The sequence below is a fragment of the Melopsittacus undulatus genome, chromosome 4 (genome assembly GCF_012275295.1).
Source record: "Melopsittacus undulatus isolate bMelUnd1 chromosome 4, bMelUnd1.mat.Z, whole genome shotgun sequence".
Taxonomy (NCBI): domain Eukaryota; kingdom Metazoa; phylum Chordata; class Aves; order Psittaciformes; family Psittaculidae; genus Melopsittacus; species Melopsittacus undulatus.
Genome location: NC_047530.1, coordinates 91628618 through 91656160, shown reverse-complemented (window position 1 = coordinate 91656160; position 27543 = coordinate 91628618). Strand labels below are relative to the sequence as shown.

The window sequence follows — 27543 nt, the reverse complement described above, 5'->3', positions numbered from 1 at the left end:
GTGTGGGTCTCTCCCTCCAGCAGGGCTCCTTACAAAAAACATCTCAACAAAGACTTTGGAGTTCATCAGCCTCCCACTGAAATTCACAGCTGCTGAACAAACTAATCCCCTCTCTTGGCCTTTCTTCTTTTCAATGGGTTCTTGGCTTCAAAGACACTTTGGGAAAGGACTTTGTGGGGACTCACACTGCTCCCTCAATAGAAGTTAGTGCAAGCATTATCTTCAGAGCAAGTGGCTTTACAAACAAATACCGCCTAACAATCTCTGCCCCTCCAGCTCCCCCAAACACACACAAGCCTAGCCCGCAGACATGATGTTATCAGCAACAGGATTAGAGCTCTGTTCTCTGCACCCAGGGATCTTTCCTATTGCCTTCCCCCCCAGTTCTTTGTCGACCCAAAGGCCTTCTCTCCCAACAGAAATAGTTTCTCTGTCGAGCTGCAAGGGGATGCTGTGGTAGCATATGCCCACATGGGAGGAGGCAATGCTGAGGAGATGCTGTCCATAGACCAGACACTGTTACCAGCCAACTGAGATAGTGCTATAAACAGAGAAGCATTTTACAGTGGGGTTTGCAAGGACATATACTTCACCATGGCCACCAAGCTTCCACTACAAGGATTTCAAAGGTCCTCGAATGGGTCACCTTGCTTCCCCCTGCCAAGAGTTTTAGGGACAGTGCTCGCTGGGGTAAACCTGAAGCAGAACTGAGCAACAGTAGGACAAAGGGGCAAGCAGGAAGGACTCATAGCAAAGGCAGGATAAATAGCCAGTCTCTGCATGAGTCCATGGGTAGCAGGAGCTGTGTGTGCCGGAAGGAACTAGAGTCAAATGCATCTAAGAAATACATGGAAAACACAGGCTTATTTCTCAAGAGTACAAGTGGCCCGAGTTAAAGGGAGGGGCTGGACTGCACAGGGTACTGTAAGTGGATCCAGAAAGGCACAATCTAAGAAATACCAGGCTTGTTAAATGATCTCAGAAAGCTAGGACTTCCCTTATATACTTGTTAAGCAAATGTTACCTCTAGGGCTACCAGCTCACTTGTGTTATGACCCCTTCTGATGCTGTGCAAGTGCTGCCTTTGAAAAATCAGCTTCCATCTCCCTGGTGGGGGACAGCCAGGAAGCTGAACCAGTTGCTAACTACTCCCAGACCAGGCTGCAAAAGCTCTTCCTTATATTTGGAGTTTGCCTCTGCCAGCTGCAGACCTAACAAAGGCTGGTTTTCCCTGAACGTATGTGCTGGGTCCATAACACCACAGAACTCTGCTTCCTTCCCAGCAATGGCCCTTCAAATCTTCCCCATCCAAACAGGCTTCCTCAACCTTTACTTCCTCCTATATCCCCCAACCACAAGCCAAGTAATACAGTTGTGCTTACTTCAGTTTCATGAGTGCTGGCTGACAGCAAAAAGGAAACAATTTTTTTTGAGATTAGTCTTTTTGCAGAGCTAGTTGGATCCCCCCAACTAACTTAGTACTGATGTTCTATCAACTTCAGCCTTCATACCTGCTTGAAAGCATACATAAAATCAACCAACAGATTCAGGAGTTATTAACTAATGATAAGAATGGACAATTCAATGGTATAAACCTGATTTCCACATAGGTCAAATCCTTGTCCTAGCTTAAGTGGCATGGCTTCAGTGGTGTAGCACTGATTTGCAACAGGAAAGGATCTCATCAGGGCTGTTTACTTACTGACATACTTCTAACTCCCAATATCAAGTGTAAAATCCCCAACACTGCTGTAATTCCCCAAGGGAACCTCAGCCATCAAAGGGACCTTGTTGTTTCTAATGAGATAAACAGTCACAGCTGAGGCAGGTTATCTGGAGAAGATCATTTCTCTGACCCTGCAGCCTCAAAGAGCAGGTAAGGCCTGAGGTCTCACCACACCAGGATGGTTGCTGCCCACCTCAGCAGAGCCCAGAATCTGGCTCACCCCACACCATTCTCAACTGCCTGCCTCACCAAACCTGAGAACTCAGCTCTCAGTGGGTGGCCCTGTACACTGAGGGAAGTGCCCTGTAGCCAGAGGTGAAAAAAAAAAAAAGCTAGCAGCATCACAAAACACAGCTTTTATTTCACTGTTCTGTAATCTCAGTGCATCAAACCACAGCAATAGAAACAACACAGCAGCAACAAAGAGGCACTTTGACCTGGAAAGGACAGAGTGAGTGTGTCCTCTCCCTCCCTTCTCTGATTCTCCTCCATCCTAAGTCTCATGGTAGAGCAGACTGATTCGTGTAAGTCACTGAACCACAGGCCCACGATGGCATTATCACTCAAGCAGCAAGCAGAGGAAGCAGGAGCTGGCTGCAGCCAAAAGTTGGGAAGAAGCCTTGCTCCCAGCTAAAGCCCAATGATTATGCTGCCTGGTAAGCATGAAAGAGGGTCAGAGAGAGGAAGACAAGGAGAGAGGAAGAGAGGGAAAGACACACACAGATACACGCTAAAATCCCATCTGCCTTTCCAGACTTCTTCCCCACAACTGATATGCTTCATTCATCTATTTTACCCCAAAAGGAAAAGCCACAGTGATGAAAAGCTTCAGCACAGCCATATCCTTGAGACCTGACAGCACCACCTCCTGCAGCATATTCCTACCACCGTTGAGAACCACCTTTACATGCATCTGTTACTTGTAGGCAGAATGAATGAACCACTCTTGGAGCAATGAGCTGTCTCCTGCTCAAGTCTGGGCTAGTCAGAGTAACTTGAGGGGATTCTTATGGGATCTGAAGAATCCCTGCTGCTTTTAAAGCCCCTAAACTACCTGAAAAGCCCAGTGTAGGAAGCCTTTAGATAACACCAGTTGGCAAAATGACAACTGTGCTAACATAAAGGAAGTGAAAAAGGCCAAGAGCCAGAGGGGATGGCTTTTAGCCCAACAACAGGATGTGACTGGCTCTGGGGAGGAGCGCACAGAGCAGCCCAATCTGCTAGCATTCCTGAATGGGAGAGTTGCAAGAGCTGGAAGGGGGAATCAACCCTGGGCCTGAAACATAAGGGCTCAAGCCTGCAGCTTGAGATGGCAGGGGTGCCACTTCCCTATGGGGGAAAAGATACAAAGGAGGGGGGATAGAGATTATACAGGGGTAAACAGGAGACTCGACTGTGAAAAGAGAGGACTGGGTAAAGAATAAAGAGTACACCAAAGCTAGCCCAGCGCAGGCTGGTAGTTAGCCCCAGATGTTGCAGGGTATTGTTGCAGAGGGGTGAGAGGGTGAGTCAAGGATAAGCATGAAGAGAAAAGAAGAACTAGAGGAGAGATCCTTGCTGCAGCCCAACAGAGCAGGGGCACCCCAGCTTAGGTCCCAAGGGCACCCAGCTATCACTCAGGCAGTTTACACTGCAGCAGGGAATACAGCCTGAGGCTCTTCTCTCTGGTGGTGCTGCTGGTGCCAGCCCTGTTTGTTTCCTAAAGGTGCCACATCAGCCTGGAAGGGAAGGTGTTTCTTCTTTGTGCTGGGGATACAGGGAAGAGGGAGGATCTCTGTGCAACCTGGACAGCCTGAAATTGAAATTCCTCAGCTGGGAAGCAGCCTCAGACTAGTAAGAAAGAAAGAACAGTCTCCAGGAGTCCCAGGCACCAGTGGGCTGTCCAGAGAGAGGATGTGGCCAGGCATGCTGGCCCAGCACGGTTCCAGGCACTAGCACAGACTTAATTCTCCAGAGTCAGGAGAATCCACAACCTGCAGCATATCAACAGGTGAGGCAGTCCACCAGCTCTCAGTCTGCAATGTTCCAGATGCTCCACACTTTACACATTCAGCTTGCCAGCAATGGTCATGAGGACTTTCAGGATGGGCATGAAACCAGAGACCTCACTGAAACTGCTGCTGCTCACCACTTGGGTGTGAACCAGGAGACCCTGTTGGTAGTTCCTAGCCTCAATGCAGTGGGCAATTTCATGGAGACCCATGAGGATGGTTGGAGAAAGCTGTAGGGAGAGAGCAGAAATGAATCAGCATGCTCAGCATGTAACACAGGGCCCCCCCCTCTCCATACCATTCCCTCCTGTTCTCCACCTCATCCTCACCAAACAGCACCTACACAGTCAAGGAAGGATAGCCTGCTTCCTTCCTTGGTTTCATAAACTAAACATTAATCTAATACCCAGGTTGGGTTACAATGCATGCAGGTCCTAAGTAATGACATTTAGGCATTAATTGAATATCTGATGTACCCAAAGAAGTCAAAGGTCTATATAGTATGGAATCCTGTCTCTGTTCAGGCCTAATATGGACAACTCAGAGAAAGGCTGTATGTTAAAAGGATTCTTCCCCTGACAGCTATCCCTCCAGCAATTGCCATCAGCAGCTTCAGAGATTTTCAAGCTAGAGGTTCACACTTAACATCTACCCCCAGCTGCCTCTTTCCATCTAGAACTTGTCTCTATGCCTATGTGCTTCCTGGGGGTAAAAGCATCCTATAAATGCCTTTCCAGCTTTTCCTTATGCTATGTCTGGGCCAAGGTTAAGGAAGAAGAGATAAGGCTTGGCTGGATTCAAGGTGTGTTGTAAGGTTTGGCACTCCCCTAGCTGGTAACAGTAGGACAGACACCAAGGCCCACTACCCAGTGCAAAGGTGGGATCAGGAACCCAACTGGACCACAGGGAATAGTGGCATCTACTCACTGCCTGGTTGCGGAGCTTCTCATACAAACACTCCAGCCGCTGCAATGCATCCTCCAGCTTCCGCCGGGTTTTCTGAAGTGAAACAGGTATTGCTAGTCCCACCACAGCTTCAAAGCCATCTCTCCCAGAGCCAAGTTTTTCTCATTCAGTCCCTCCCCCTCCCCTATTCTTCCCACAGCACTTTACAATTCACTGCATCTCAGTCTGGCTCTGGGCAGCCTTAGGAGCTCAGGTGCATTGCACTGCTGTACTAACCCAGCTATTCAACCTTCATATAAGCCAAGTGCTTAAGCCCAAACCAACAGGCATTTCTGTCCATAAAGGGAACCTTTAGGTTATTTCTCAGAAGTTGCTACACTATACTCCAAAGCACAGAGCAAACATGATGAAGCTGCTGCTAGATATATATTGTCTGACTCTGGGACAGCAGTTTGGGCTTGGTGCTCATCCCAGCATCCACTAAGCAGAGGTATTCTGGAAGGCTTCAAGGTGCCCCCAAACTGTGGGAACACCTAGGAACCTAACACCATGCTGTCAACACCGCTTCTCTGTTTCCAGACAGCCTGGCTTGATACATTCATGCAACATGATGTGTATGCCAACAGCCTTCCAGGAACCAGAGTGGAGAAATTACAGTGACTTGGACACAAAGATCATCTGGCTTTCTATTCCAGTCAGGATATCTCAGCTTTTCCCTCTAAGCTCTGAGGATGACTGGCAATATCAGCTCTGCAGGAACTATCTCTAGATCAAACTAGTGAAAAAGGAAGCTGAATAGCTGGGCTGTTTCTTCATCTTTCCTCAAAGAAGAGAGAGAACAGAATCATTGCTCCAGTGAGGCAATGAGAAGCAGTGGATAAATGCTAGAGAATGCATCTCAGTTCCCAAGAGATGGACAAGCTTACAGCCTAAAGAAAGGAGAAAGATGGAGATTAACTTGGTCATAAGGATAAGACTCTTCCTCTCGTGCCCCAGACAAAACTGAAACATCTGCGAGGGCAAAAAAGTTAGAGATCAGAGAAGGGAGGACTTACTGGATCAGTGGCGACAGCAGAGCAGCGCTGCACCAACCCTTCAAATGTGGTCTTCAGAACCTTGTGCTCAGGGGGCACCTCCTTCCTCTCAACCCTCTCCACGGGTAGCTGGTGATACTGACAGAGAGAGAAGCAGCTGAATAAATGCAACAGGAGCATGAAAGGCTGGAGCAGGTTGATTCCCCTCCTGCAACTATGGACAGAAATAATCTCACCCCTTCGCAAATCCAGAGAATACCTGGAAGCACGGAGTTAAATTATCATCTTCAGACTGGTTATAGCTTCAGGCTTCTGGATTCCCAACACTCAGCAGGCTGACAGCCAACCAGGACTCCCTCCCTCTCTCCCAACTATACCCAGGTGTCATTTTCCACCCTGGCAATTCATCTAACACACAGGCAGAGGTGTCTTGTAAGGGCTGGGGAGCAAAATAAGCCCTGCAGCTGCCAAGTAATAAGAATCTCAAAAGCTGAGTTGCTTTGCACTTGACAGGGAGCTGGTGGCTGGGGATTGCGCCACTTCCCCTGGGTACCTGCAGGCTGCCTTCCTTTGGTGCTCCTGGGGGTGACTGGCCAGATTCTTGCAACCTGGACAGCTGAGGATGGATCCCTTGGGGCTCGGCTGGCAGGCTCATTACTGGAGCTGTGATGGGGGCTGGAGGAGTAAATTTCTCAGGCAACTGCCAGCAGAAAGAAAGAAAATAAAAAAGAAAAGATCAAGAAAACCAAGTCCATGCAGGAGGGTCGGTTACACTCTCCACAGTCAAATCCAACTTCCTTTCTAATTTGCAGAGTGCCCAGTTCTCAAGATGATGTGTAACACATCCCTGTTCTTTTAGTCCCCTGAGAGTGTGGGGCCCTTCCTCTTGCATCCTAGATGAACAGTCAAAGCGACAGCAAGAAAACTCTTCTGGAATTGTTCAATCAAACAGATCCGTTGCCCCTGAAAGCACTGGTCCTCAGAAAGCCGCCTTGGCTCTGCGACGGCACGAGTCCTGAATGTAGAGATTAGCAGCAGTAAAGTGTCCAGCAGAGCAAGTGTTGGGGAAAATCCCACAACATGGGGGGAGAATCCTCTTGCAAACACTTCATCATGCCCCCGCTAAGCCAGAGTCAGGATAGATTCACTCTGACAGGGCTAGATCAAAAGGAGATGGCTTTAACAAGAGGCTAATCCTGTTGTAGTGAGCACAGCCTGAAGCAGGTTCCCAGCTATGCTGCCAGAAAAAGGGCGAGAAGTCTGTTCCTAGATAAAGAAGAGGAGTGGGGGGTGGGAATGGTGCCAAAGAAGCTTCTTATCACACCTGCCAGCAGCGATCGAAATGGGTTACTGAGAGCATTGCGGCAAAACGCTCAGCTCACAGGTCCTCCAGTGCAAACACTACGAGGCAGAGAGCAGCAGGAACAACATGGCAGGCAGCTCACAGCTACATCTGTCCCAGCTTCTTCCAGCAGAAGTGCCTTATCAGTCAGCATCAACATCTGAGGAATATCACTATGGCTCTCACTGTGCCGAGAAGAAATACTGCCCCCAGCTGTCAGGTGTGAAGTAAGTGTGATCTCCCCAGCCATGATCAAAAATGTGTGGGCAAGGGGACAAGATTAAATCCGTATCTCTAGAAAGAAATTACTGGGAAATAGTCAGCCCGGGAAGAACTGACAGATGATGCAGCATCACAGATGATAACCATGTTACAAAATAGCCATGATAGAGAAGAGCATGCAGGTTTGGATGGCAAGTATCAAGATGACATAAAGACTCCAGTCCTGGCTACCCATGTAATGCAGAAGTAGACAGACCCGTGTAGAATGAGACCTGCTGAGTGTAACAGGGAACATTTATAGGAGTGTGCCTGTTGCATGGAGCTCCATCGCTAAAAGACAACCAGAAAAAGCTCACCTTTTTCTTTTGAAGGCCTCCTTTTCCAGCAGTAGGATCAGTCCAAGATTCCTGAGCTGCCAGGAAACAGAACAAGACACCAATGTCAGACTTAGAGGATGTGGCCACAGCAACAATTCATAGTTGCTTGCATGGTTTGGAACTTCCCTCAGAAAAAGGCCCATGGTTCCAATTCCCCCATCATTGGCCTTTGGATCATTTCAACTGAGGCCCAGCTCATGGGCATAAGACCTGCTCTTGCTTCCCTTTCTCTTTTTTAATTATATTCTTGGCATTACAGTATGTGCAGAGGTATCATGAGGTGATGTCTGATCATACTGAACAGGCACATAGCCACTGCCACACAGAAAGCTGTTTCACAACTATCTGATGCTTTCTGCATCCTGCACAAGCTGCGGAAGACAGAGAATCTGGGACTATAGTACCACAGTGTTATGGGTGAGAGAGGGCTTTTCACCAACACTGAAAGGAGTGCCTCACGGTAGCAGCCTACAGCAATGCAAATTGCTGTGAGGGGCTAAAAGTTAGGGTGGGTTAAAATTTTCCTCTTCCAAAATCATGTTCAGAATAAAGTTTAGCAAAATTTGCTGGCTTCCCAACTAGAATAAAACAGACTTCACGAGTAAATGCTTTGGGGCAGACCCCTCTGTGGTACCTAGCCTCTAACCTTACTCTAGGGAATTAAGAATCCATCAGACAACATGACATCAAAAGAATTGTGACCACGCTTCATTGTGCAAAGGTCAAATTCCAGCTACCTTGTCTGCTGCTGTCCTGTAAGGGTATCTGCACCTCTGGACAAAACCCCAGTATTAGTAATGATAAGCACATCTGTGAGAAAGTGGCACAATTCTAAGGGGCAATATCAAAATTGCTGGAGCTCAGTGGCACACTTAATGAGCCAGTGATCCTGAACTGAGCTTTAAAAATCACAGGGGAAAGACGCAAGAGGTGCTTCATTACTTTAATTACCTTTATTATTAAAATTCTGGCAGCCTCTTTTTGCCCTCCCTTTTCCCATGATTTCAAGACTCTCTCTCTGATGGGTTTGGATCAGTAGTTTAATTAAGTTGGCACTTATTTCTAGCTTGGGGATTCTGTGCCCTAGAACTCTGCTGGCCCCCACTGAGCCTGTGGTCTAGCAATCCTTGGCACTATTCCAACCCAGTGACACTTTGAATCCTCACAGGAAACAGCTATTTAAATTTTAGTCTTTAAGCCAGGAACTTAATCATCAGACACAAGACAAGAGGACCCTGCTTCATTTTGCTGGGATGAAACTCTATCTTGCCTATACTACTTGTGAAAAAGGATTTCTCACCAACCCTGAAAGGAATGCCCCATGGCAGCAGTCCCCAGAAATGCTGGTCCTAGAAAGACCAAGACTGTCACAGACTTGAGTCAGGGATTACCCTGGCCAGAAAGGAGAAAAGCCAACATGTTGCTGCCCTTCACCCTTTCTCTGATGCTTCCCAGGAGCGTGGGATTTCTAAAGGTGGAGATCTCTCTTCATTGCACTAGTGAGAATGTGCTTGTGAGCTGTTCAGATCATGTTCAGGAATTTCCTAAGCAAGCAAGTTTGGCCAGTCAGGCTGAGTGATCTTACAGTCTCTTTCCAGGCTAAAGTACCCATCAAAACCATAACAATAATAGCAGGCAAGAAAGCACTCTGACGGAAGGCACTTTGCACTGCTGATCTAGGCATGCCATATGCTGCCATTAAAACTAGGGGTAAATGCTGCCAGAAGGGAGCTTCCCAGCAGTGCATTCCCACAGGGCATCTTCAACCTGAGCAACTGCTTGAAATCCCTGGCATGGTGTCCTGGGTTTAGCAGTAGCAGTCATTTTTTCTCCTTCTTAGTAGCTGGTGCAGTGCTGTGGTTTTGACTTTCAGCCTGGGAACAGAGCTGATAACACTGATGTTTTCAGTTACTGCTCAAATGTTTAGACTGGCCATAGGACTCCATGAGTCTCATGCTCTGCCAGGGAGGAGGGGAAGCCAGGAAGAAGCAGAGACAGGACACCTGACCCAAACCAACCAAAGAGGTATTCCATACCACAGCACATCATGCCTGGGGAGGTACTGGGAGTTACCCGCAAGGGCACTCTCTTCTCGACTGGGCTTGTTTCAGCAGGTGGTATCGTATTCTCTTCCCTTGTTATTTCTCTTATCATTATTATTATTATTATTGGTGGTAACAGTAGTGGTTTTGTGTCATACCTTAGTTACTGGACTGTTTTTATCTCAACCTGTGGGAGTTACATTCTTTCAATTCTCCTCCCCATCCCTCCGGGAAGGAAAGAAAGAGGCGGGGGGGGGGACAGGACGGGACGGATGGACTAGAAACTGTGTGGCTGACTGGGTTTAAACCACAACCCATGGAATCATCTTTCCTTTAACAGGGAAACATTGGGGTCTTTAGTTTCTCTGCTGAAGGGAAACTCCCTTTCTAGTGTCCCACTCCATTCAGCAAGGCTTGCTTGGTGGTGTAAGTGGCTACTCAGATTTCCTCAGTAAAGCTGAGACTCTCTAAATAATCTTTTGTGCCTGGCAGATGGTCTTTGGCACAAGCAGCAGTCACTGTGCAGAGAGAGCCCACTAAGAGCCTTACCCCACTGACAACATAGACTGTAACATACCTACTCTCCATCATCAATGAGTCAAAGGAGAGAAATCAGTACAAAGTATCAGTCAGAAAAGTTCTGCAGACCAGATTCTTCCTCACAGATGGACTGATTCAAAGCCAAACCTTGCCCTGTAACTAAAGTTAAAAGGGCCTTTTATCCCCTTGGAAAAGTCCCCAGATTCTGCTTGGGAAGCTCTATTCCACCACTGTCCATGCTGGGACCCACTTTTTTCAAACTACCTGGGGAAAGCATGAGCTCAAGTAAAGCCATGCATAAAGCTGGGAGTGCAACAGGGAGAAAACAAGAAATGAGTTACAGCCACTGGCCTGTTCTTTTCCTAGAGAATCAAAAAAGGAAAAGAGGCTGCTTCTCTAAACTGTTGGCCCAGCAACTGCCTGAATGGGCACAGACACTGAGAATATTCTAATTTCTTCAGGACTGGGGGAAAGAAGGAAGGAGCTAGAACCTCTGTAAGAGCACAGTGCTTTCATTCTCGCTTCCAGCTGTCACTTACTAGTCCTCAAGACAATTAGGTCCACTGCCCCAGCTGTATAACTCCCCAGGCATGCAAGGATACAACAAACCACAATAAGCATGCACGCATGCACACACAGTAAAACGTGCACACCCCTCCACATTTCATTGGAAGCAACATCATCTCCCCAACAGGTCTGGAGGCTTCTCTAGGTACTACCTGCATGATCCACATGAGGATCTAGCCAAGGGAAGAAACCTGAAAATCAAGGCAGGGTGGAAGAGTCATCATCATCAATAGCTTTTACTCAGCAAGTAATGTCGCTGGACTACTATCCCTAACAGATTTCCAGAAGGAACTTGTCCAGCTGTAGCTCAGAGCCTTTGCGCATAGTCCCCACAGGTTTCACACTGTGGGATTTCCTATCCTTGGTTAAACACAGCTCAGCAAGGGATTCCAGTTACATAAGCAGGGGCTAGATCAGCAGTCGTTCCCCGGGAACCACCACCCTTTCAGTCAGAACAGGTACCTCTGGAGTTGATGACTACTCATGGTGCACTGAGGACCTGAAAAGACAGCATCTTGTAACCACCTGGGGGTCAGAGCAGCTGACCAGTCTTGAATGAAACTCTCATCACTGCTGTGTTTTACCACCACCACGGCAAGACTCAGCACAGTGTATCTGTGAGGTTATCCTCAGCATCACATCCAGCCTTTATGGTGACAGATCAGACCTCAGAAGGCCCACGTCCATTACGTACTCCAAATTCCATCCAGGAGTATCCTGATCACACAAATCACACAAGTAGTACTTACCTGTAGGAGGAGGAGGAATGCTGGCTGCTGGCAGGGGCTTAGTAGATGGAGCTCCAGGACCTCCCTGAGGGTAACCCATATTCATGGGGCAGTTAAAAGGTGCTGAAGAGAAACCTAGAGGAGGCTGGCTTGCCACAGGGAGAGGACAAGCTGCAGGAAGCTGAGATGATGGGACTGAGGCTGGAGTGAGGAGGGTAGGTCCAGGTGGTGGAACACCAGGAGATGTCATGGGCATGGGCTGCCCTGTCAGAGAAGGCTCGCTGGGGAAGGAAGCTGGACCAACAGGTCTGACTCCTGCTGGTCCAAATGATTGAGACTGTGATACAGCTACAAATGAGAAAGAGAGGGTATCAGCATCACTTATTTAATATATTAACTACTCCTGATGCTCTCCTTCATGCTATGAAGTCTTCCCTTCTCCAAGCCATACCCTAGAATATCCACCTCAGGCGTATCCCCCATAACCAATGCTGCATCAGTCAAATTCAGTCACAAACTTAGCTGTGGCTTTTCCACCCCATATATGCTTAATATCAGTGAAAGTGCAGCAACCGTTGCTAAAACAAGATGTGTCAGAAGCACTGAGAAGCCTCTCAGACAGCTGACTTCTTCACAAGTACAATAGGCCTGTGAGGAAGAAAGCAGAGCCATCCATGTTGAAGGCTTTAGTCTAAGAAAAGCTGGAGAACAGATGTGAACATGAGACAATGCTTACCTGGCCCTGAAGCAGTTGCTGGAATGAAGCCCAAGTTGTACTGTGGGTATGGTGGCCCTCTGGAATAGACATTTGTCTGTGGACCTGTGCTGACCTGGGGATGTGCAACATGGTGAGGTGTCACAGACATTGCTGGCACTGGCTGAGGTGTGAAGAGGGAAGGCACTGAAGGCTGAGAAGGTGCTGAAGGGGCAAACGATGACTGATAGTTGGGCTGCAATTAAAAAACAAAGAACTTGTAAATGGATGAAACAGTCACACACATACACACAGAAGCAGACACACTTTATATCCCTGTCACTTCTGAGGCATGAGAAGGTACTGCTGCTGCCCTGGATGGACTGCATCAAAGGCCTTTCCCACCACAACTTGCTTAACAAGCTAGGCAACACATTCTCCAGCTCCCAAAAGGGTTAGTCCTTTTGGGTTAGCCAGTTCCCATACAGTGATTTTCTGTGGAAGCACAACCAGAGGAAATAACAAAGGAACAATAATGAAGTAATAGAGGCTGAAACAAAACTTCCCAAACAGTCTTCTTCGCAAGAACTGAGACTAATTTTACTGACATGTGAGTGAGATGGGTGTAGGAGTGTAAACCACAGCCCCATTCTTCCTCAGTATGTGAGATCTCAGCAGACCACTACACATGTAACAGTCTCCTTCAGTGACTGCATGTGGGGCAGAGCTTTGTGAAAAGCTGCCAGACAGCCTGTTTTTGCATTATCAGAGAGCTCATGTCTGCTCCAGTGAAGGGTACAACGATGAACTCCATGCCTGCAGTCTGTGTCATCTCATATTACCTCATATACCTTCCACAACTCAGTAACCTTCATCCCTCTCCCCAAGCCATGAACACCTGAGTTTAATGCCTACCTTCTCTGGATGTCTGGAGCTTGTTTTGTGGGCTGCTCTGTCAGCAATGGAATCACCTTTGGCTGCTGGAGATGTGTGTTTAATGACACCTACATTGACACGAGTGTAGGGAAAAGGGGGTGGCTGCTGATCACCCACATTCTCTCCTTGAGCATGGAAAAGCCGGTCTCGGAGCTGTTCAATCAGGATCTGAAACAAACTATGCTTTAGAAGTGCCTTGAAAGCCTCAAATGGAAGGTGCTGGGGAGGCATTCAAAGCAGACCCTGGCCCAAAGTACTGAGCATCAACCTGAAAAACTAACCATTTCTCCAGCAGCCACCAGGGAATTTAAAAAAAAAAAACAAAAATCAAACCCAAAAGCAAACCAACAGAACCCCTCCCCAACAAACAAAGAGGTAAAAACCCCCAAGAAACAAAAATAAAAACAAACCAACCAAAACAAAAGGCCAAACACTCTGGGACATCACCTGCCATATTCCCAGGCAGATGAAGACTCACCAATCCTTCCCCGAGTCTTTAGAGCATTCCCTCCCCAACTCCTACCTACATTTGGGCACTAGACAGATTTGTTTCAAACTAAAAAGTGACCTTCTCCCATTCCTTTCTTCTACCAGCTAGTTTCAGGAATACATGCAGCTTCTCTGGAGAGCTGCTTCCCCGCACCGTTCTACAGGAAACGTTTTACAATTCTACGGCTCCCTTCCTTTTCCCTGGATCAAAGGCACTACAAAGAAAACGCAAGTGAAGACAAAAGCTAGAAAAAATCCAAACCCAAAAACAACTCTACTCTCAAGTTACCATAACTAAGGTGAAACCTTAAGTCCTGACGCATGTCAAAACTGAAGATCTCTCATACAAAGTATCATTTTCGTCCCTATACTACTTCTTCCCACAACAACCTGTTTCTCACTCACCTCTTTAGAGCTGCTGGGCAGGTAATTCATTGCAGCTGCCACACATCCTTGCGATGCCAGAAGACTGGCATATCGGGTCATTTGTTCTGCCAAGACAGGGCCTGGTGCTGGTACTGCTGTGCCTCGGAGCATCTCAATGGACCTGGTCAGCACCATCACTTTCTCTATGAGATCCTGAATAAGTCAGGAGGAGAGAAAAGATAGACCACTCAGTCTGATTTGCTTTACTGGTCCATCTTATGCTGAGACAATACCAGATGGCTCTCTCTATTTTCAGCTGACATCAGGTCCAATGTGACTAGAAGTTACCCCAGATACTATCATTGATCACCATTTCTTGAGGTGCGCTTTGCGGAGAAAAACAGGAATCAGTAAACAAACCCTGACACTACTACTTCTATGGTAGGGGAGAAAAAAGATAATCAGAAGCCACAAGGACATTCAAATCAACTGTAACCTTTTCAATAGGAGGTTACTACTGTAGCTCCAGAAGTTACAAGCTATGAGCTTGGAACAGGAAGGATTAAAACCATACCAGAAGAAATTCACTATGAAAAACTACTATTGTTGACAAAGGTCACTGGCTGGTAACTGGGAGGAGGCCAGTTTCAGACATAACTAGGAATGCTGGAGATGCCTTTTTGTGCTGTTACTTACTAGCCAGGTTGCAAACCCAAGAAACTCTGTATCAGAGGGCATTATCTGCAGATACCTGAGTGGAAGACTTTTCTAGACCATTCTAGGAACTGATGGACACAACCTGGGTTAGTGACTTAGTCAGGACTGGTTTAAGTGTAATAGGTAAGTAACAACACTGACTGAAGCCCTGATTCATCTGCAAGCTGTGATTTCCCATACATGATCGTTCTACTTGCAGGAGTAATGCAGTCTAGACTTTATTTTGCCAGAGGCTGTTCTGAAGGTACAGTCAGGTAACTGGATCATTACAGTTAGACATGACAAGCACTGCAACTGCAATCTCAGGCAACTTACAGTAAGAAAACAGGCACTGTCTAAACTTCACTTACTAAAAGGAAGCTCAGAGATTACATCAGCATAGAAAGACAGGAAGGTGAACTGTAAATCCCGTCCGTGGCTGGATTTATGTGCAATCTAATCACTACTCCCTAAACATACAAACTGTTAATGTTTGAAAGTGAAAGCCTCCTTTAGATGTAAGCCCGTAACCCAAGCTAGAATGAGATACCTTGGTGACTACGAACAGGTCTTCACTGTCTGCTGGAAGCCAGATACTGTTTGATGGGGTAATGCAAACAGATCAAGGCTACCAGACTAGCCTAAGGAGGAGTCAAATCAACATTATAGCACCTGTACCTGCAGGGCAAGGGGTGACGAAGTCTCATGGTTTTTTACCCAGCATTCCACCAACCTCTCCACATTGCCTGACGAGATATAGCAGAGACAGGCATCATTGGACAGGGCTGCATCTCCCTCTGACTCTAGGCGGGAACCCAGCATGTCTAGAGGGGAAGAAATACAGCCAACATTTAACACACTCCTTCTGAAGAGCTCCTTAACCCCAGTGCTCATATCTTAACTATCTTACTGTGGCTTGACATGAAAAGGTGTTGACAGTTTTGGATCTGCACCTAATTAAAATCATAAAATCATTTAGGTTGGAAAAGACCTTGAAGATTGAGCCTAGCCAAAAACCTAACACTGCCAAGTCCCACTAAACCATGTCTTTAAGTGCCACATCTACATGTCTTTTAAATACTTCCAGGGATGGTTACTCAATCACTTCTCTGGGCAGCCTGTTCCAATACTTGATAACCCTTTTTAGGGGAAAAAATTCCTAATATCCAGTCTAAACCTCCTCTGATGCACCTTGAGGCCATTTCCTCTTGTCCTATTGCTTGTTACTTAGGAGAACAGACTGACCCACACCTCACCAGAACCTCCTTTCAGGCAGTTGTAGAGTGATAAGGTCTTCCCTCAGCCTCGTTTTTTACAGACTAAACAACCCTAATTCCCTCAGCTGCTCCTCATAAGACTTATGTTCTAGACCCTTCAGCTGTATAATTCTGTATTTTATATAATATATAATTGCTGTATAATTCTTGGATAACACGGAAAAACGGACATCATTAAGGAATCCCAAAGCCAACTTGGTTGAAAAAAAGTATTTTTTTTTTCTGCCAATTTTTATGGGTCTTTCCACATGGGAGCCATTATTGTGGGGATCTGTTACAGACCACCTGATCAAGAGGACTCTGGATGAAGCACTCTACAGACATATAGGAACAGCCTCACGCTCACAGGCCCTTTTTCTCATGGGAGACTTCAACCACCCTGACACCTGTTGGAGCGACAGTACAGTCCGGCACAAGTAATCCAGGAGGTTCCTCAATTGTGTGGAAGACAACTTTCTTCTGCAAGTAACAGAGGAGCTGACGAGGAGAGGTGCCCTGCTTGACCTTGTGCTCACCAGCAGGGAAGGGCTCTTTGGAAATGTAAAACTCCAGGGCAGCCTTGGGTGCAGCGATCATGAGATGGTCAAGTTTGAGATCCTCAGGATAGTGAGAAGGGCACGCAGAACGTTCACTGCCCTGGACTTCAAGAGAGCAGACTCTTCAGGAACCTGCTTAGCAAGGTTCCATGGGATATAGTCCTAGAGGGCAGGGGGGCCCAAGACTCTTGGTTGATATTCAAAGATCACCTGCTACAAGCTCAGGAGTGTTGCATCCCGACCAGAAGGAAGTGCAGCAGAAGGGCCAGGAAGCCTCCTTAGAGGGATAAGGAGCTGCTGAGGAAAATTGGAAGGACAAAAGAGGCTTATAAAAGGTGGAAGCAAGGACAGGTGGCCTGGGAAGAACACAAGGATGTTGGCCAGAAAGCCAGGGACCAGGTTAGGAAAGATAAGGTCCAGTTAGAATTAAACTTGGCTAGGGATGTTAAAGAGAACAAGAAGGGATTCTATAGGTACACTGCGGATAAAAGACACAATAAGGACAATGTGGGCCCCCTCCGGAAGCTATCAGGAGAACAGGCTACCCTGGATTTGGAGAAGGCTGAGGTTCTTAGTGATTTCTTTGTCTCAGTCTTCACTGGCAAAGGCTCTGACCACACCACCCAAGTCTTGGAAGGCAGACGCAGGGACTGTGAGAATGAAGACCTTGGGCCCACTGTACATGAGGATCTGGTTCGAGACCATCTTAAGAACCTGAACGTGCACAAGTCCATGGGACCCGATGAAATCCATCCGTGGGTCCTGAAGGAGCTGGCAAATGAAGTTGCTAAGCCACTGTCCATCATATTTGAAAAATCACGGCAGTCAGGTGAAGTTCCCAATGACTGGAAAAAGGGAAATATAACCCCCATTTTCAAGAAGGGGAAAATGGATGACCTGGGGAATTACAGACCAGTCAGTCTCACCTCTGTGCCTGGAAATATTTTGGAGCAGATTCTCCTGGAAGGCATGCTAGGGCACATGAAAAACAACAAGGTGCTTGGTGACAGCCAGCATGGCTTTACTAGGGGAAAATCCTGCCTGACCAATTTGGTGGCCTTCTATGATGGGGCTACGGAACTGATGGACAGGGGTAGAGCAGTTGATGTCATCTACCTGGACCTGTGCTGATGCCAGCCTCATGAAGTTTAATTATGCCAAGTGCAAGGTCCTACAGCTGGGACGGAGCAATCCCAGGCACAGCTACAGGTTAGGCAGAGAAGAGATTCAGAGTAGCCCTGCGGAGGACCTGGGGGTCTTGTTTGATGAGAAAATGAACATGAGCTGGCTTCAATCTGCACTCACAGCCCAGAAAGCCAACTGCATCCTGGGTTGCATCAAAAGCAGCGTGACCAGCACGTCAAAGGAGGTGATCCTGCCCCTCTACTCTGCTCTCATGAGACCTCACTTGGAGTATTGTGTGCAGTTCTCGTGTCCTCAACATCAAAAGGACATGGAACTGCTGGAACAAGTCCAGAGGAGGGCCATGAGGATGATCAGGGGACTGGAGCACCTCCCGTATGAAGACAGGCTGAGAAAGTTGGGGCTGTTCAGCCTGGAGAATAGAAGGCTGCATGGAGACCTCATAGCAGCCTTCTAGTATCTGAAGGGGGCATGTAAGGATGCTGGGGAGGGACTCTTCATTAGGGTCTGTAGGGACAGGACAAGGGGTAACAGGTTAAAACTTAAACAGGGGAAAATGAGAGACTAATTCAGTGAAAAAGAATCCAACACATTTTTTTTCCCAAAGAGGGGTGAGAATCTCCATCACTAGTGTCCAGTACCAGGGACAACTGGCAATCTGGCAGTTGTCAGTGTTTAGCAAATGCCAGGAGATAAAGATGAACTGGAGCTATCTCACTATCACCACAACAGCCATGGTCCACTCCTACAATTTGGTCTGTAAGAAATGTCATGTTTTCTTGCATTTCAAGTTGTGTCATCTTACTTGTATAAACTGCTGGCATTTCTGCAACAGCACTTAGCTATTTCCATCAGCCAGGAGCAAGTTCCCAGCTAAGCAACATGAGTAACTTCATCAGATGCAGTCACTAGACTGCCCCCTAACTCTGACTCTCAGAACAACCAGTTGCTGAGCATGCTGAACTATTAACAGAACTGACAAAACCACTGAAGTCATCAAATGTTCATTAACCCCTATTTCTGAGCTTAAAAGGAAGGGGAATGTGCTAGAAGGGTAAATCTCTTTCAGATGGAGTGAAGCTACCTGACCATTTGCTGTCAGAGAATCCATTTCTCCTTAGAATGAAATCATAAATATCACCCTTTTAGTGTTTCAGCCTAGTGCCCATGCTGTTTTTAAACATGCTGTTGGTAGAGGTGACAGGATATATCAGCATATATAACTTCATACCACGATTCTCAGCTACAGGGTGCATTTATTTTTCTCCTAACACAACAGTCCACACTTAAGTTCCAGGTAGCTGTAATAAGTAAGGAGTGCTTTCCTTCCTCAACTGTATCCAGTTCTTTCTGTAAGTATTCAGAGGTGCCCTCACCTAGGGAAACCATATCAAAACAGTACACTACATACCACAGAGCTGGGTATAGTCTTCATGCTTTGAGTATGTTAACAAGATGGCCAGTGCCTCCTTCCAGCTCTGCAGATCACATGTACAAACAATATCTTGCCAGTTCTGTTGCACAATGGAGGAAAGCAGCTGTAAGGGAAGCAGAAGGCCTGTCAATCTCTGAAGACAAAGATAAACTGACTGCTTAAGACCTACAGTGACAGCTTACTTTCAGACACACTTCTCACACTATTACAGCGAGCAACTAGTTCACCATTCCATCAAGTTCCACCAATCCCAGCATCCCAATCTTAACAGCATACAAAACCCAACGTCTCTAAAGAAAGTAAAAAAAGACAAAGAAATTATGAGAATACAGAAATAGCTTCACTAGGCAAGACTAAAGATCTGTTTAACAAGTCTTGTTTCAGAGCAGCTAGTATCAATGATGGGGAATATAGTGCTAGGATATCCCAACCCCTGTTGCACTTCCCAATTTGTAAATTAATAAGCTAGGACCTTCCCAGCTGAACTGTAGATGGGCAGTATGCTCCACAGGTTACAAGCATGGGGAGCTGAGGCACAAACCATTAAATAAAAAAAGGATCAGAGAATAGAGATATTCTATGTGGGCAACACGAAATTGTCATAAAACTACCAAAAGTAAATGTTGAGTCAAGAGGAGATGCACAGACTCTGCTGACATTCTACTTCCTGCCAAAGTATTTCCACATCCATTCAGACAAACATCTGCCAAGATATCACACACCTTCCCCAGCTCAGTGGGTGCACAAAACCACCACTTACCAGGGAGAGTTTTGTCTTCTGCTTGGCAAAGTAGCGTTTCTGGGTCTCCTTCAGGAGGTTCTCCCCACCAGCAATCGCTAAGATGATGGCATCAGCAAAGCGCTCTGCTCGCATGCACAGCTCCACTGCACTCTCAAAATTTCCCAACAAAAGGGCCTGGCTGATGAGTCCATCTGTATCTACAGAGGTGTGAAGCAGAGTCAACCCACAGAAGTGTCAACCAGATGTGCTGAGGATGCTTGCTTTAAGGAGCCAGCAGTAAAAAAAAAAGTAACATAGAGAAGCCCAGCTAAAAATAAAGTAAAATAATGATTTGGAAGCCCAAACCAGACCTTGCACTTCAAAAAAAAAAAAAAAAACACTGACTTGACTGCTAGTCCATAATCTAGAAGATTCTCCTATATTTTAAATGGGTCCCTTATCTAGAAAGGGCATTTCCCTGCACAATGCTGAGATACTGTGTGACACTGGGAAGGATCATGTGTTTTAAAAGTACCCATCTGCTGGAGAGGACCAGGTTCTTTGGGTCTCTATTTTTCTGGTTTTAATTCCTCTCCTCTTTTCTTTTAAGGGAAGAAACACACTTTATATACCTTCTGTGACAGGAATCTCCAATGTGCTCATATTCTGTGGGATGAGGTTGTCAAAAAAGGCTGAAGAGGAGGAAACAGCAGCTACATCATCACTGGTATTTATCAAAAGCTGTGCAAAGAGCACAAGAGGTTAATTAATTTATTAAACACACAGATCTTGTCCAAAACAGTTTTGTGGATTACGGAGTGGGGTGGGGCTGCTCTCCATTTGGTTGAGCATGCTCATATAAATCTGATTTCAACTTGGAAACCCATCATGCCTCCTGTCACTGCTCTATCAACCTACACAGTTTCACCAGGGAAGCAACAAAGAGCAGTTATAAGACATGCAGTGCCAACAGTATTGCTGGCCAGCATTCAACTCAACTTCCAGCTCCTCAACAAGCTAAACAATTTTGGACAGAACAGGAACAAGCCAAGCGAGTGATACCTGTAACTCACAGGTACGATTACAGCCATGCTTCATGCTCCATTGAAATGCAGGACACAATTGCTACCCCTAGAATATCTCAGCCAGTGTTTAAGGCTTGTGAAGATTACTAATTTGAGGACAGCAGTTTTAGGTACCTTAGAGGAGCAAAATTTACAGTGCATGGTGAACCAGGCCTTGGAAGGCATCTGAAGATGGACATCCCAAAATCATGTGAGAATACATTTAAAGGACAGAGGTAAAAAGAAAGGAATGCAAAAGGAATACCACAGCAGAAGCTTCACAGAGGAAATCCAGAGTTGAAGCATGAAATTAAGCTGGAGTGAGGTTAATTCTATCACTGAAGAAATCAACACTGGTCAAGCAAGCCTTCTTGCAGTGCTAAAAGCCAGGAGTCCGTCTTCATCATTCACTGATTTATTTTCAAGCCAGCAGGGACCACTACGATTGTTTAGTCTGACCCTGTGAGGGCCTATGAACTGCCTTCTGCAATGCTCTCACTGAACCAAACGATTTTTGATTGGAATTAAACTTTCCCATTCATTCTGCCCTCCACTGCTCTCCCAGGCTGGCAAGATGTACAGGACATACCTGATCTGGCTGTGCAGCATTTCTCACATCTGCCTCAGGAAGGGATTGTGTATCTGGGATTCCATTACTCAAACACGAGGTGATCTAGAAAAGTAACAGACATGCACAGATTGAAGCCCCTATCTTAAGTTACACACCCGGGTGACAAAGCCATAAAGTGACTGGAAAGCCCCAGACACAATTCCTGAAGCTGTCTGAAAAGCTCTACCTCTCTCTGTTCTTGGCTGGCTGCCTATCAGAGGTTATTTATCCTTTTCAGAGCACTGTTCACACAAGGGAGTTTCCTCTCCTGCAGTTTCATCAGTGCTATGCCAGACTGTCCTCACCTGCCACCTTCTTCCTGCCTAAGGATTCCCCTAAGACACAGAGAGCTGGATGCTAGACACAGCTGTCAACTCCACTATTGTTATACACTTCCCAGAGCTCCAGCAACTGGAACCAAGATACCTGGGCTCAAGACCCCTTTGATTTGATCCAGTACAGATACAGTTACACCCTTGTAAGTGCCCACATTTCCTTTTTAATTAAGAGATACCTGAGGTATCTCAAGTATCTGAAATTTCTTTTGTGTGCTGTAAGATCACTCACGCATTTCCAGTATGAACCCTACAACTCTCCTGCAGCAGCTTCAGTCCTGTAAAGATTTCCTTCTATTGTAAAGATCCCATACCTTTTTTTCCAGATCCTCTTTACTGTAGCCCAGCAGCTTGAGGAGTTTAGTCCTGGATTCCTGCTCCAGATTCACCTGAGTCCCAAAGGATATCAAAAAGACAAGAAAATATGTGAAATCTTAGACATCTGCTCACTGCCAATATTTGTCAGCATCAAAGTTTAGAGCTTAGTTCATACATAAGGAACTCAATTATGACAAGTCCACCTAACGATTAGTTTGGGAAAATCTATGTAATTTAAGTTATAATCATGAGAAAAGGATGAAATTCAAATTTGTCACATACTTTAAACTGCAAATCAGGGCTATAACTGTATGCATACCTAGTGTAGTTAGACATTAATTCCTTGGATGGTCTAGGAATTACCAAGCTAATCTCTGCATAGAAACAGTGGACTGATTTGAGTCTGGATGAAACTGAGACAAGGTGCTTGCCTGAACTCCTAGACAGCCTCACAAAAATTAGTTAACTGCACAGAAGCTCCCTGGGTGGGGACTTCAGACAGTCCTAGAGATCCCCACATGCTGCACGCAGCCTAATTGATATGTTCTATTTGTATGCTTTAATGCATGGCTAACATTCGGCAAGGAGAATTTGTCTCAGTTAAGTCCCAGGCTGTTCCTACTACAGAACTGATAAACTGTTCTTGAAGATATAAAAATGGTCATGCCAGGCAGTCTTTTGTACAGAAGCTTGGTTTGTTGTTTAAGACAATAAATAGTAATAAATCTTGTATGTTCTAGAGTGGACTCACAGGACCATAAGCCAGCTGGATTATAAAAGTTCACTAGAACGACTGCTCAACTATCTCATCCAAAGCAGCTGAAAACATTGTTGCAATGACCCTTGCAATGAAGACTACTGTCACCACCTAGGTAACACCTGGCCACCCTATGCAAGAGATGTGATTCCCCATGCAAATGTAACACTGTGTAAAAGATACCAATATTGTGCCAAACACACAGTCTGCCAATAAATGTCTGTAAGGCTCTTCCAAGGCTAAGCCCTGCCTTTCCAGAAAAGTGGCCACTCCTCATTACCAAACTCTTTCATATTACCAAATTGTCAATGAAACCATCGTCCTATGTAGGGCTACAGTCAGTCCTCATGGCACCACAGCTCTCTTCCTTATTACTGGGGAATGTCATTGCCTATTTGAACTTCGCCTTGAGAAATAAGAGCTCCACAGGCAGCAAGCAGATATAGCTTGGTAGTGGACTGAGATGAGAAAATCTAGTTTAGTACCTTGACAAGAAGCTCAGATGAGTCCACTGAAAAGCCCATTCCTACTGAAAAATAAGACATCCTCAAAAGCAAACACTTTTCTTTGGATGAGTAAGTAACCAGCCTATTCAGTTCCATTTTATGTCTTAGAGAACAGGAATATAAAGGGCTATAAAGGACCATAATGAACACATTCCAACTCAGGACTGTAGAAGAACTGATCTCTGTGTTTCACCACAGTCATCCTACCTTCAAAAAATTCCAAAGATTCTCATCAAATGGAAACTTGGCTGTCTGGATCTTGCCCTGGCAGTAATCAAGAAGGTTTCCTGACTGCAAGGCCATCTGCAGTTCTCTGGATCGGAGCAGGAATTCAGTTTCAGTAGTGACTTGACTGATGAATACCTGGTGTGGGTAAGTCTGCTGCATTTGCTGTCCAGGAGCTTTGGTAAGACCAAAGGTAACTAATTTTCCTCCAAACTGAGAAAGACAAGAGGCAGACACAGTAAGCAGTCTTACAAATGAAGGTAAACACAATTCACTCAGCTTTTCATTTAGCAAGGCAGACTCAAGCTCAAGCTGTGATCACAAGGAACCCAAACAGTTTAATGTTTATGGATGGTAGGGACACAGGGAGAGCTCTCATCACAAGCCCTTCAGCTAAAAACTGAAAATCATGACACTTGTGTATGTGCTATCAGGCCCAGCCAACGGCAAATGTGTGAGAGGCATAGCGGAAATGTAACCTTTGGAACTGTTTTTTATTTTCTGACATGGAGAGGAAGGCTGCAGTGATAAAAACTATCATGCAAATGTCACATACTAAACCGATAGAGGAGACAAGTCAAGCCACAAGCCAAAAGAACAATTCAGCCTTTTGATTTAGGAACAAAGAAGTGAAGAAAATTAAATACCTGGATAGGAAGGAGAAAGACAGAGAAGAATAGAAATGCACGTCATAGCCTACAAGAACAGTTTTTATGAATCTTCCTTAGCTTTGTTAAATTCTACTTATAACATCCCATTCTCTGCTACAGGACTCTCTTGCTGGAAATACATCTGAAGGCTGAATGTTGAGCTGTGTGGGACCCCATACTGCACCTTAAACAGGCATTAAAACAACTAGTAATGGGAAGATAAAAGTTTCCCTAGGGAAAGAAAAGGACTGTGTTGCAAGACGACACATCTACTGCATTTTAAGTAAAGGATGCTCCATTCACTTACTGCAAATGAAACCCCCACAGGTCTGCGAATCCACTTGGGTGGCTTTTTTAATGGTGGAATCAAGGTGGTCTGAGCTACTTGCTCTGGCACCTGCAGAGGAGGGAGGATCTGTCCTGTCCCAAAGGGATCCAAATTGTTGAAGGAGGAAGAAATCTACAATCAGATGGAGAAAGAAATAAGATATAATTCAATTTCTCTCAGCACAGAGTAAGCACTAAAAAAAACCTATTGCTTAGTAATTAGTTGCTTTCCCTGCTGATAAAGAAAGAGGCTATTAGGCTATTACAGCATCTCTTACTGGAGTACCACCAAGCCCCTCTGTGAGGTGAATTCTATTTCCAAACAGTTCCAGACATAATTTCTCAAGAGACCTTCACCTTCAGAGAGTTTTAAGTAATTCTTCCCTTGCAAGATGCAAATTCCCTAACAAACGCTGCTAGGCCTAGCATCCAGCTAAAACACAGGAGTTACAAAATTACTGTTTCATGCAAAATAGTGACAACACACGATCAAAATTTGTCCAATTTATTTCTTTTTGCTCAGACAGGAATGCCGTTTCCCTTTCTGTTGCTGGGGTCTTTCAAATGGGTTAGTTTTAAGGATCATCTCAAGCTTTTATAGCTTAGATGAAGCTAGTGAAATAATCTCTCCAGACTTTCTTGTCTACACAAAAGAATGTCAAAAGTGGAACCTGATCTGGTTTTCTGACACTTAGGAAGTCAGGGAGCATACATACAGTGCTGTTCAAAAGCATTCTTAATTTTTAACATTGTTGGTATCGATTTGTTGTTTGCTAAAGATAATCCTGTTCAAGATTTGTTGTTTGCTAAAGATATCTCTCTTCAAGTTTGACTGGACCACAGGGCATAGCTCCAAAATAGAGCCAAGCACCATACATGAAAGGAAGGCTGATCAAGCTAAGGCTGCCAAAGAATCACAGACAAGCCCTACATATTTTGCCTTTCAAGTCTTTCTTGAGGGGAAACCAGTTTCAAAGAAAGACCATTTCCTGAAGGAACAGCTATACCTAACAGATTAATCAGCCTAAATCTTCGAAGAATAAAATACACACTACCAGGACAGCAGTAACATCAATCACCAGGCCTTCAACAGACTTTCTGTTCTGATACCACGAAATCTGGAGAAAAGACCTCTCCTATTTGTGTTCTTACTTGTTATTCTATTTATCTAGGAGCTATTCGACAATCCTGTTTTCAAATTTAGAACAGCGGAAGTGTGGTACATGATAATGAATAATGGACAGAAAAGAAATTCTCCATGGGTTAAGTAAATCCTTAATCTCCTACAGCTGTTGCTTGATAAAGTATTTTCTATCTCTTGCAAATCCTATGAAACTGAACTCAGTCAGCTGTAAACTACTATATAAATAATACTTAAGCCAGCTCATATGTATTCACTTAAAACCTGAATTGTTGGCTGGGAGAAAGGAAGGGAATTAAAAGACTAGACAGCAGATTAAAACTAAAATTTTAGACAGTACTCATATTTAATCTGTTCAGAGGTTGCCCATCTATTCATTGGCCAAGTAATGGGTTTTGGTATCAAAATATTAATATACTTCAAATTATAGTAAATTGACTTGAGAAAAATTGCTAATAGTGGCTTATAAGCTACTTCTTAAAATTATCTTCTAAACTAATAAAGAATCACATATTGTATCAACTAATATCAATGCATTTAACACAATGACAAAACAAACTTGTTGCTAACAGGTGTGCTGTTTATTTTTAGTCTAGTAGCAATAACCATAAAATATATGTAACAGTAAAACTAGACTTGGCCTTGGTTGTCTTTACACACTAATGAATTTTAAAAGAAATACTGAAACACCTTTGTCCAGAGCACTGTAGTCCCTTTGGGACTTGGTGGATATTAAGAACCCCACAGTGGTTCCCACACCACGCAACTATCCAACCTGGTGGATGTAACAGACTGCATCACATAAAATTCAGACTGTTACGTGTGTGCTTCTAGTGCTCTCAGAAGTCAGGTGAATAACTGCCAATCTGTCAAGCCGTAACATGTTCACAGGACTTTACCTTGTCAGCCTGCGTCTTCTGCTGAGCTTCTAAGTTCCCACCCATAACAGAATAAATGTTGATCCACCCATCAAAAGTGGCAGCAGAGAAGACTGAAGGATTCCTAGGACACCACTGGACATCAAAGCACCACTGACTCCGAACAGGCAACTCGTAAACCAGCTATCACAGAAAGAGAAAAGGCAGATGCACAACATTAGGCCTGCACTTTTCCCAAATTAGTGTGACACAGCAAGTGTGTCACACCTTATTTACATATCACCACTGTATATGAATCTTTTACTTTTGCTCTTGAAGGACACATCTGCAACAGAGTTATAGCACATTCAGCCCAAAAAGCAGAAAGACACAGAAAGCTGATATACAACAGGATTCTGATTGTTGTATATATAACAAAATCCAAAAGCAACAAGTCAGTTTTGCTCTGCTTCCTAGGTACCACAGTATCAGAGTGGTATAATACTGTCACACCTGCTGTTAACCAAGGGATACACACATAAAAAAAAACACAAGAAAAACAGAAGCCAGAAGGGGAAAAGGTGTCATCAGCAAGAACATATAAACCGAAAGAATAGTCTGGAATAAAAATTTACAAGGAAAACATAAGTCTATAGAAAAAAAGTAGAACAACAAAAGAGGACTGTAACAGCTGCAGATGAACTATGAAGGGCATTGCAGCCAATAAGTTTCTGGTCTAGTACTCAAAAAACCAAAGTTCAATTTGTGACTCAGTAACAGACTTCCTGCCTGATGTTGGGCAACCCACTAACACAACCTTGACTTTGAACCTCCAGTCTGCAAAATGAAGAGATTTTCTTTATGCCTCACATGCACAAAGCACAGAGAATCGCAGCTTCTTTTTCTGTAGGAACATGATCAGTGTTGTCTGTTCCAGGTATAAAACTTTGCATTTGCTTATATTAAAATCCAGATTGCTATTTAA

General features: G+C 45.1%; 1 protein-coding gene across 4 annotated transcripts in view; it reads right to left on the bottom strand.

Annotated features, from left to right (window-relative positions):
* Nucleotides 1-2066: 2066 nt before the first annotated feature.
* Nucleotides 2067-27543, bottom strand: part of SEC31B (SEC31 homolog B, COPII coat complex component) — a 36924-nt gene continuing 11447 nt past the window's right edge. For 3 of the 4 annotated variants that reach the window (XM_031053405.2, XM_031053403.2, XM_031053404.2), the window contains exons 9-27: nt 26601-26762; nt 24541-24693; nt 23566-23796; nt 22092-22166; nt 21422-21505; nt 20401-20509; nt 19808-19986; nt 19024-19150; nt 15335-15480; nt 14000-14173; nt 13085-13273; nt 12212-12425; nt 11497-11823; nt 10900-10938; nt 7578-7633; nt 6211-6357; nt 5679-5795; nt 4645-4716; nt 2067-3947 (exon numbers count right to left, since the gene is read on the bottom strand). In XM_031053405.2, the coding sequence (XP_030909265.1) occupies nt 3768-3947; nt 4645-4716; nt 5679-5795; nt 6211-6357; nt 7578-7633; nt 10900-10938; nt 11497-11823; nt 12212-12425; nt 13085-13273; nt 14000-14173; nt 15335-15480; nt 19024-19150; nt 19808-19986; nt 20401-20509; nt 21422-21505; nt 22092-22166; nt 23566-23796; nt 24541-24693; nt 26601-26762 (2781 nt within the window). In that variant the 3' untranslated portion in view covers nt 2067-3767. The remainder of the gene's footprint in view (nt 3948-4644; nt 4717-5678; nt 5796-6210; nt 6358-7577; nt 7634-10899; nt 10939-11496; nt 11824-12211; nt 12426-13084; nt 13274-13999; nt 14174-15334; nt 15481-19023; nt 19151-19807; nt 19987-20400; nt 20510-21421; nt 21506-22091; nt 22167-23565; nt 23797-24540; nt 24694-26600; nt 26763-27543) is intronic. The other variant, XM_031053407.2, reaches the window with a different exon arrangement.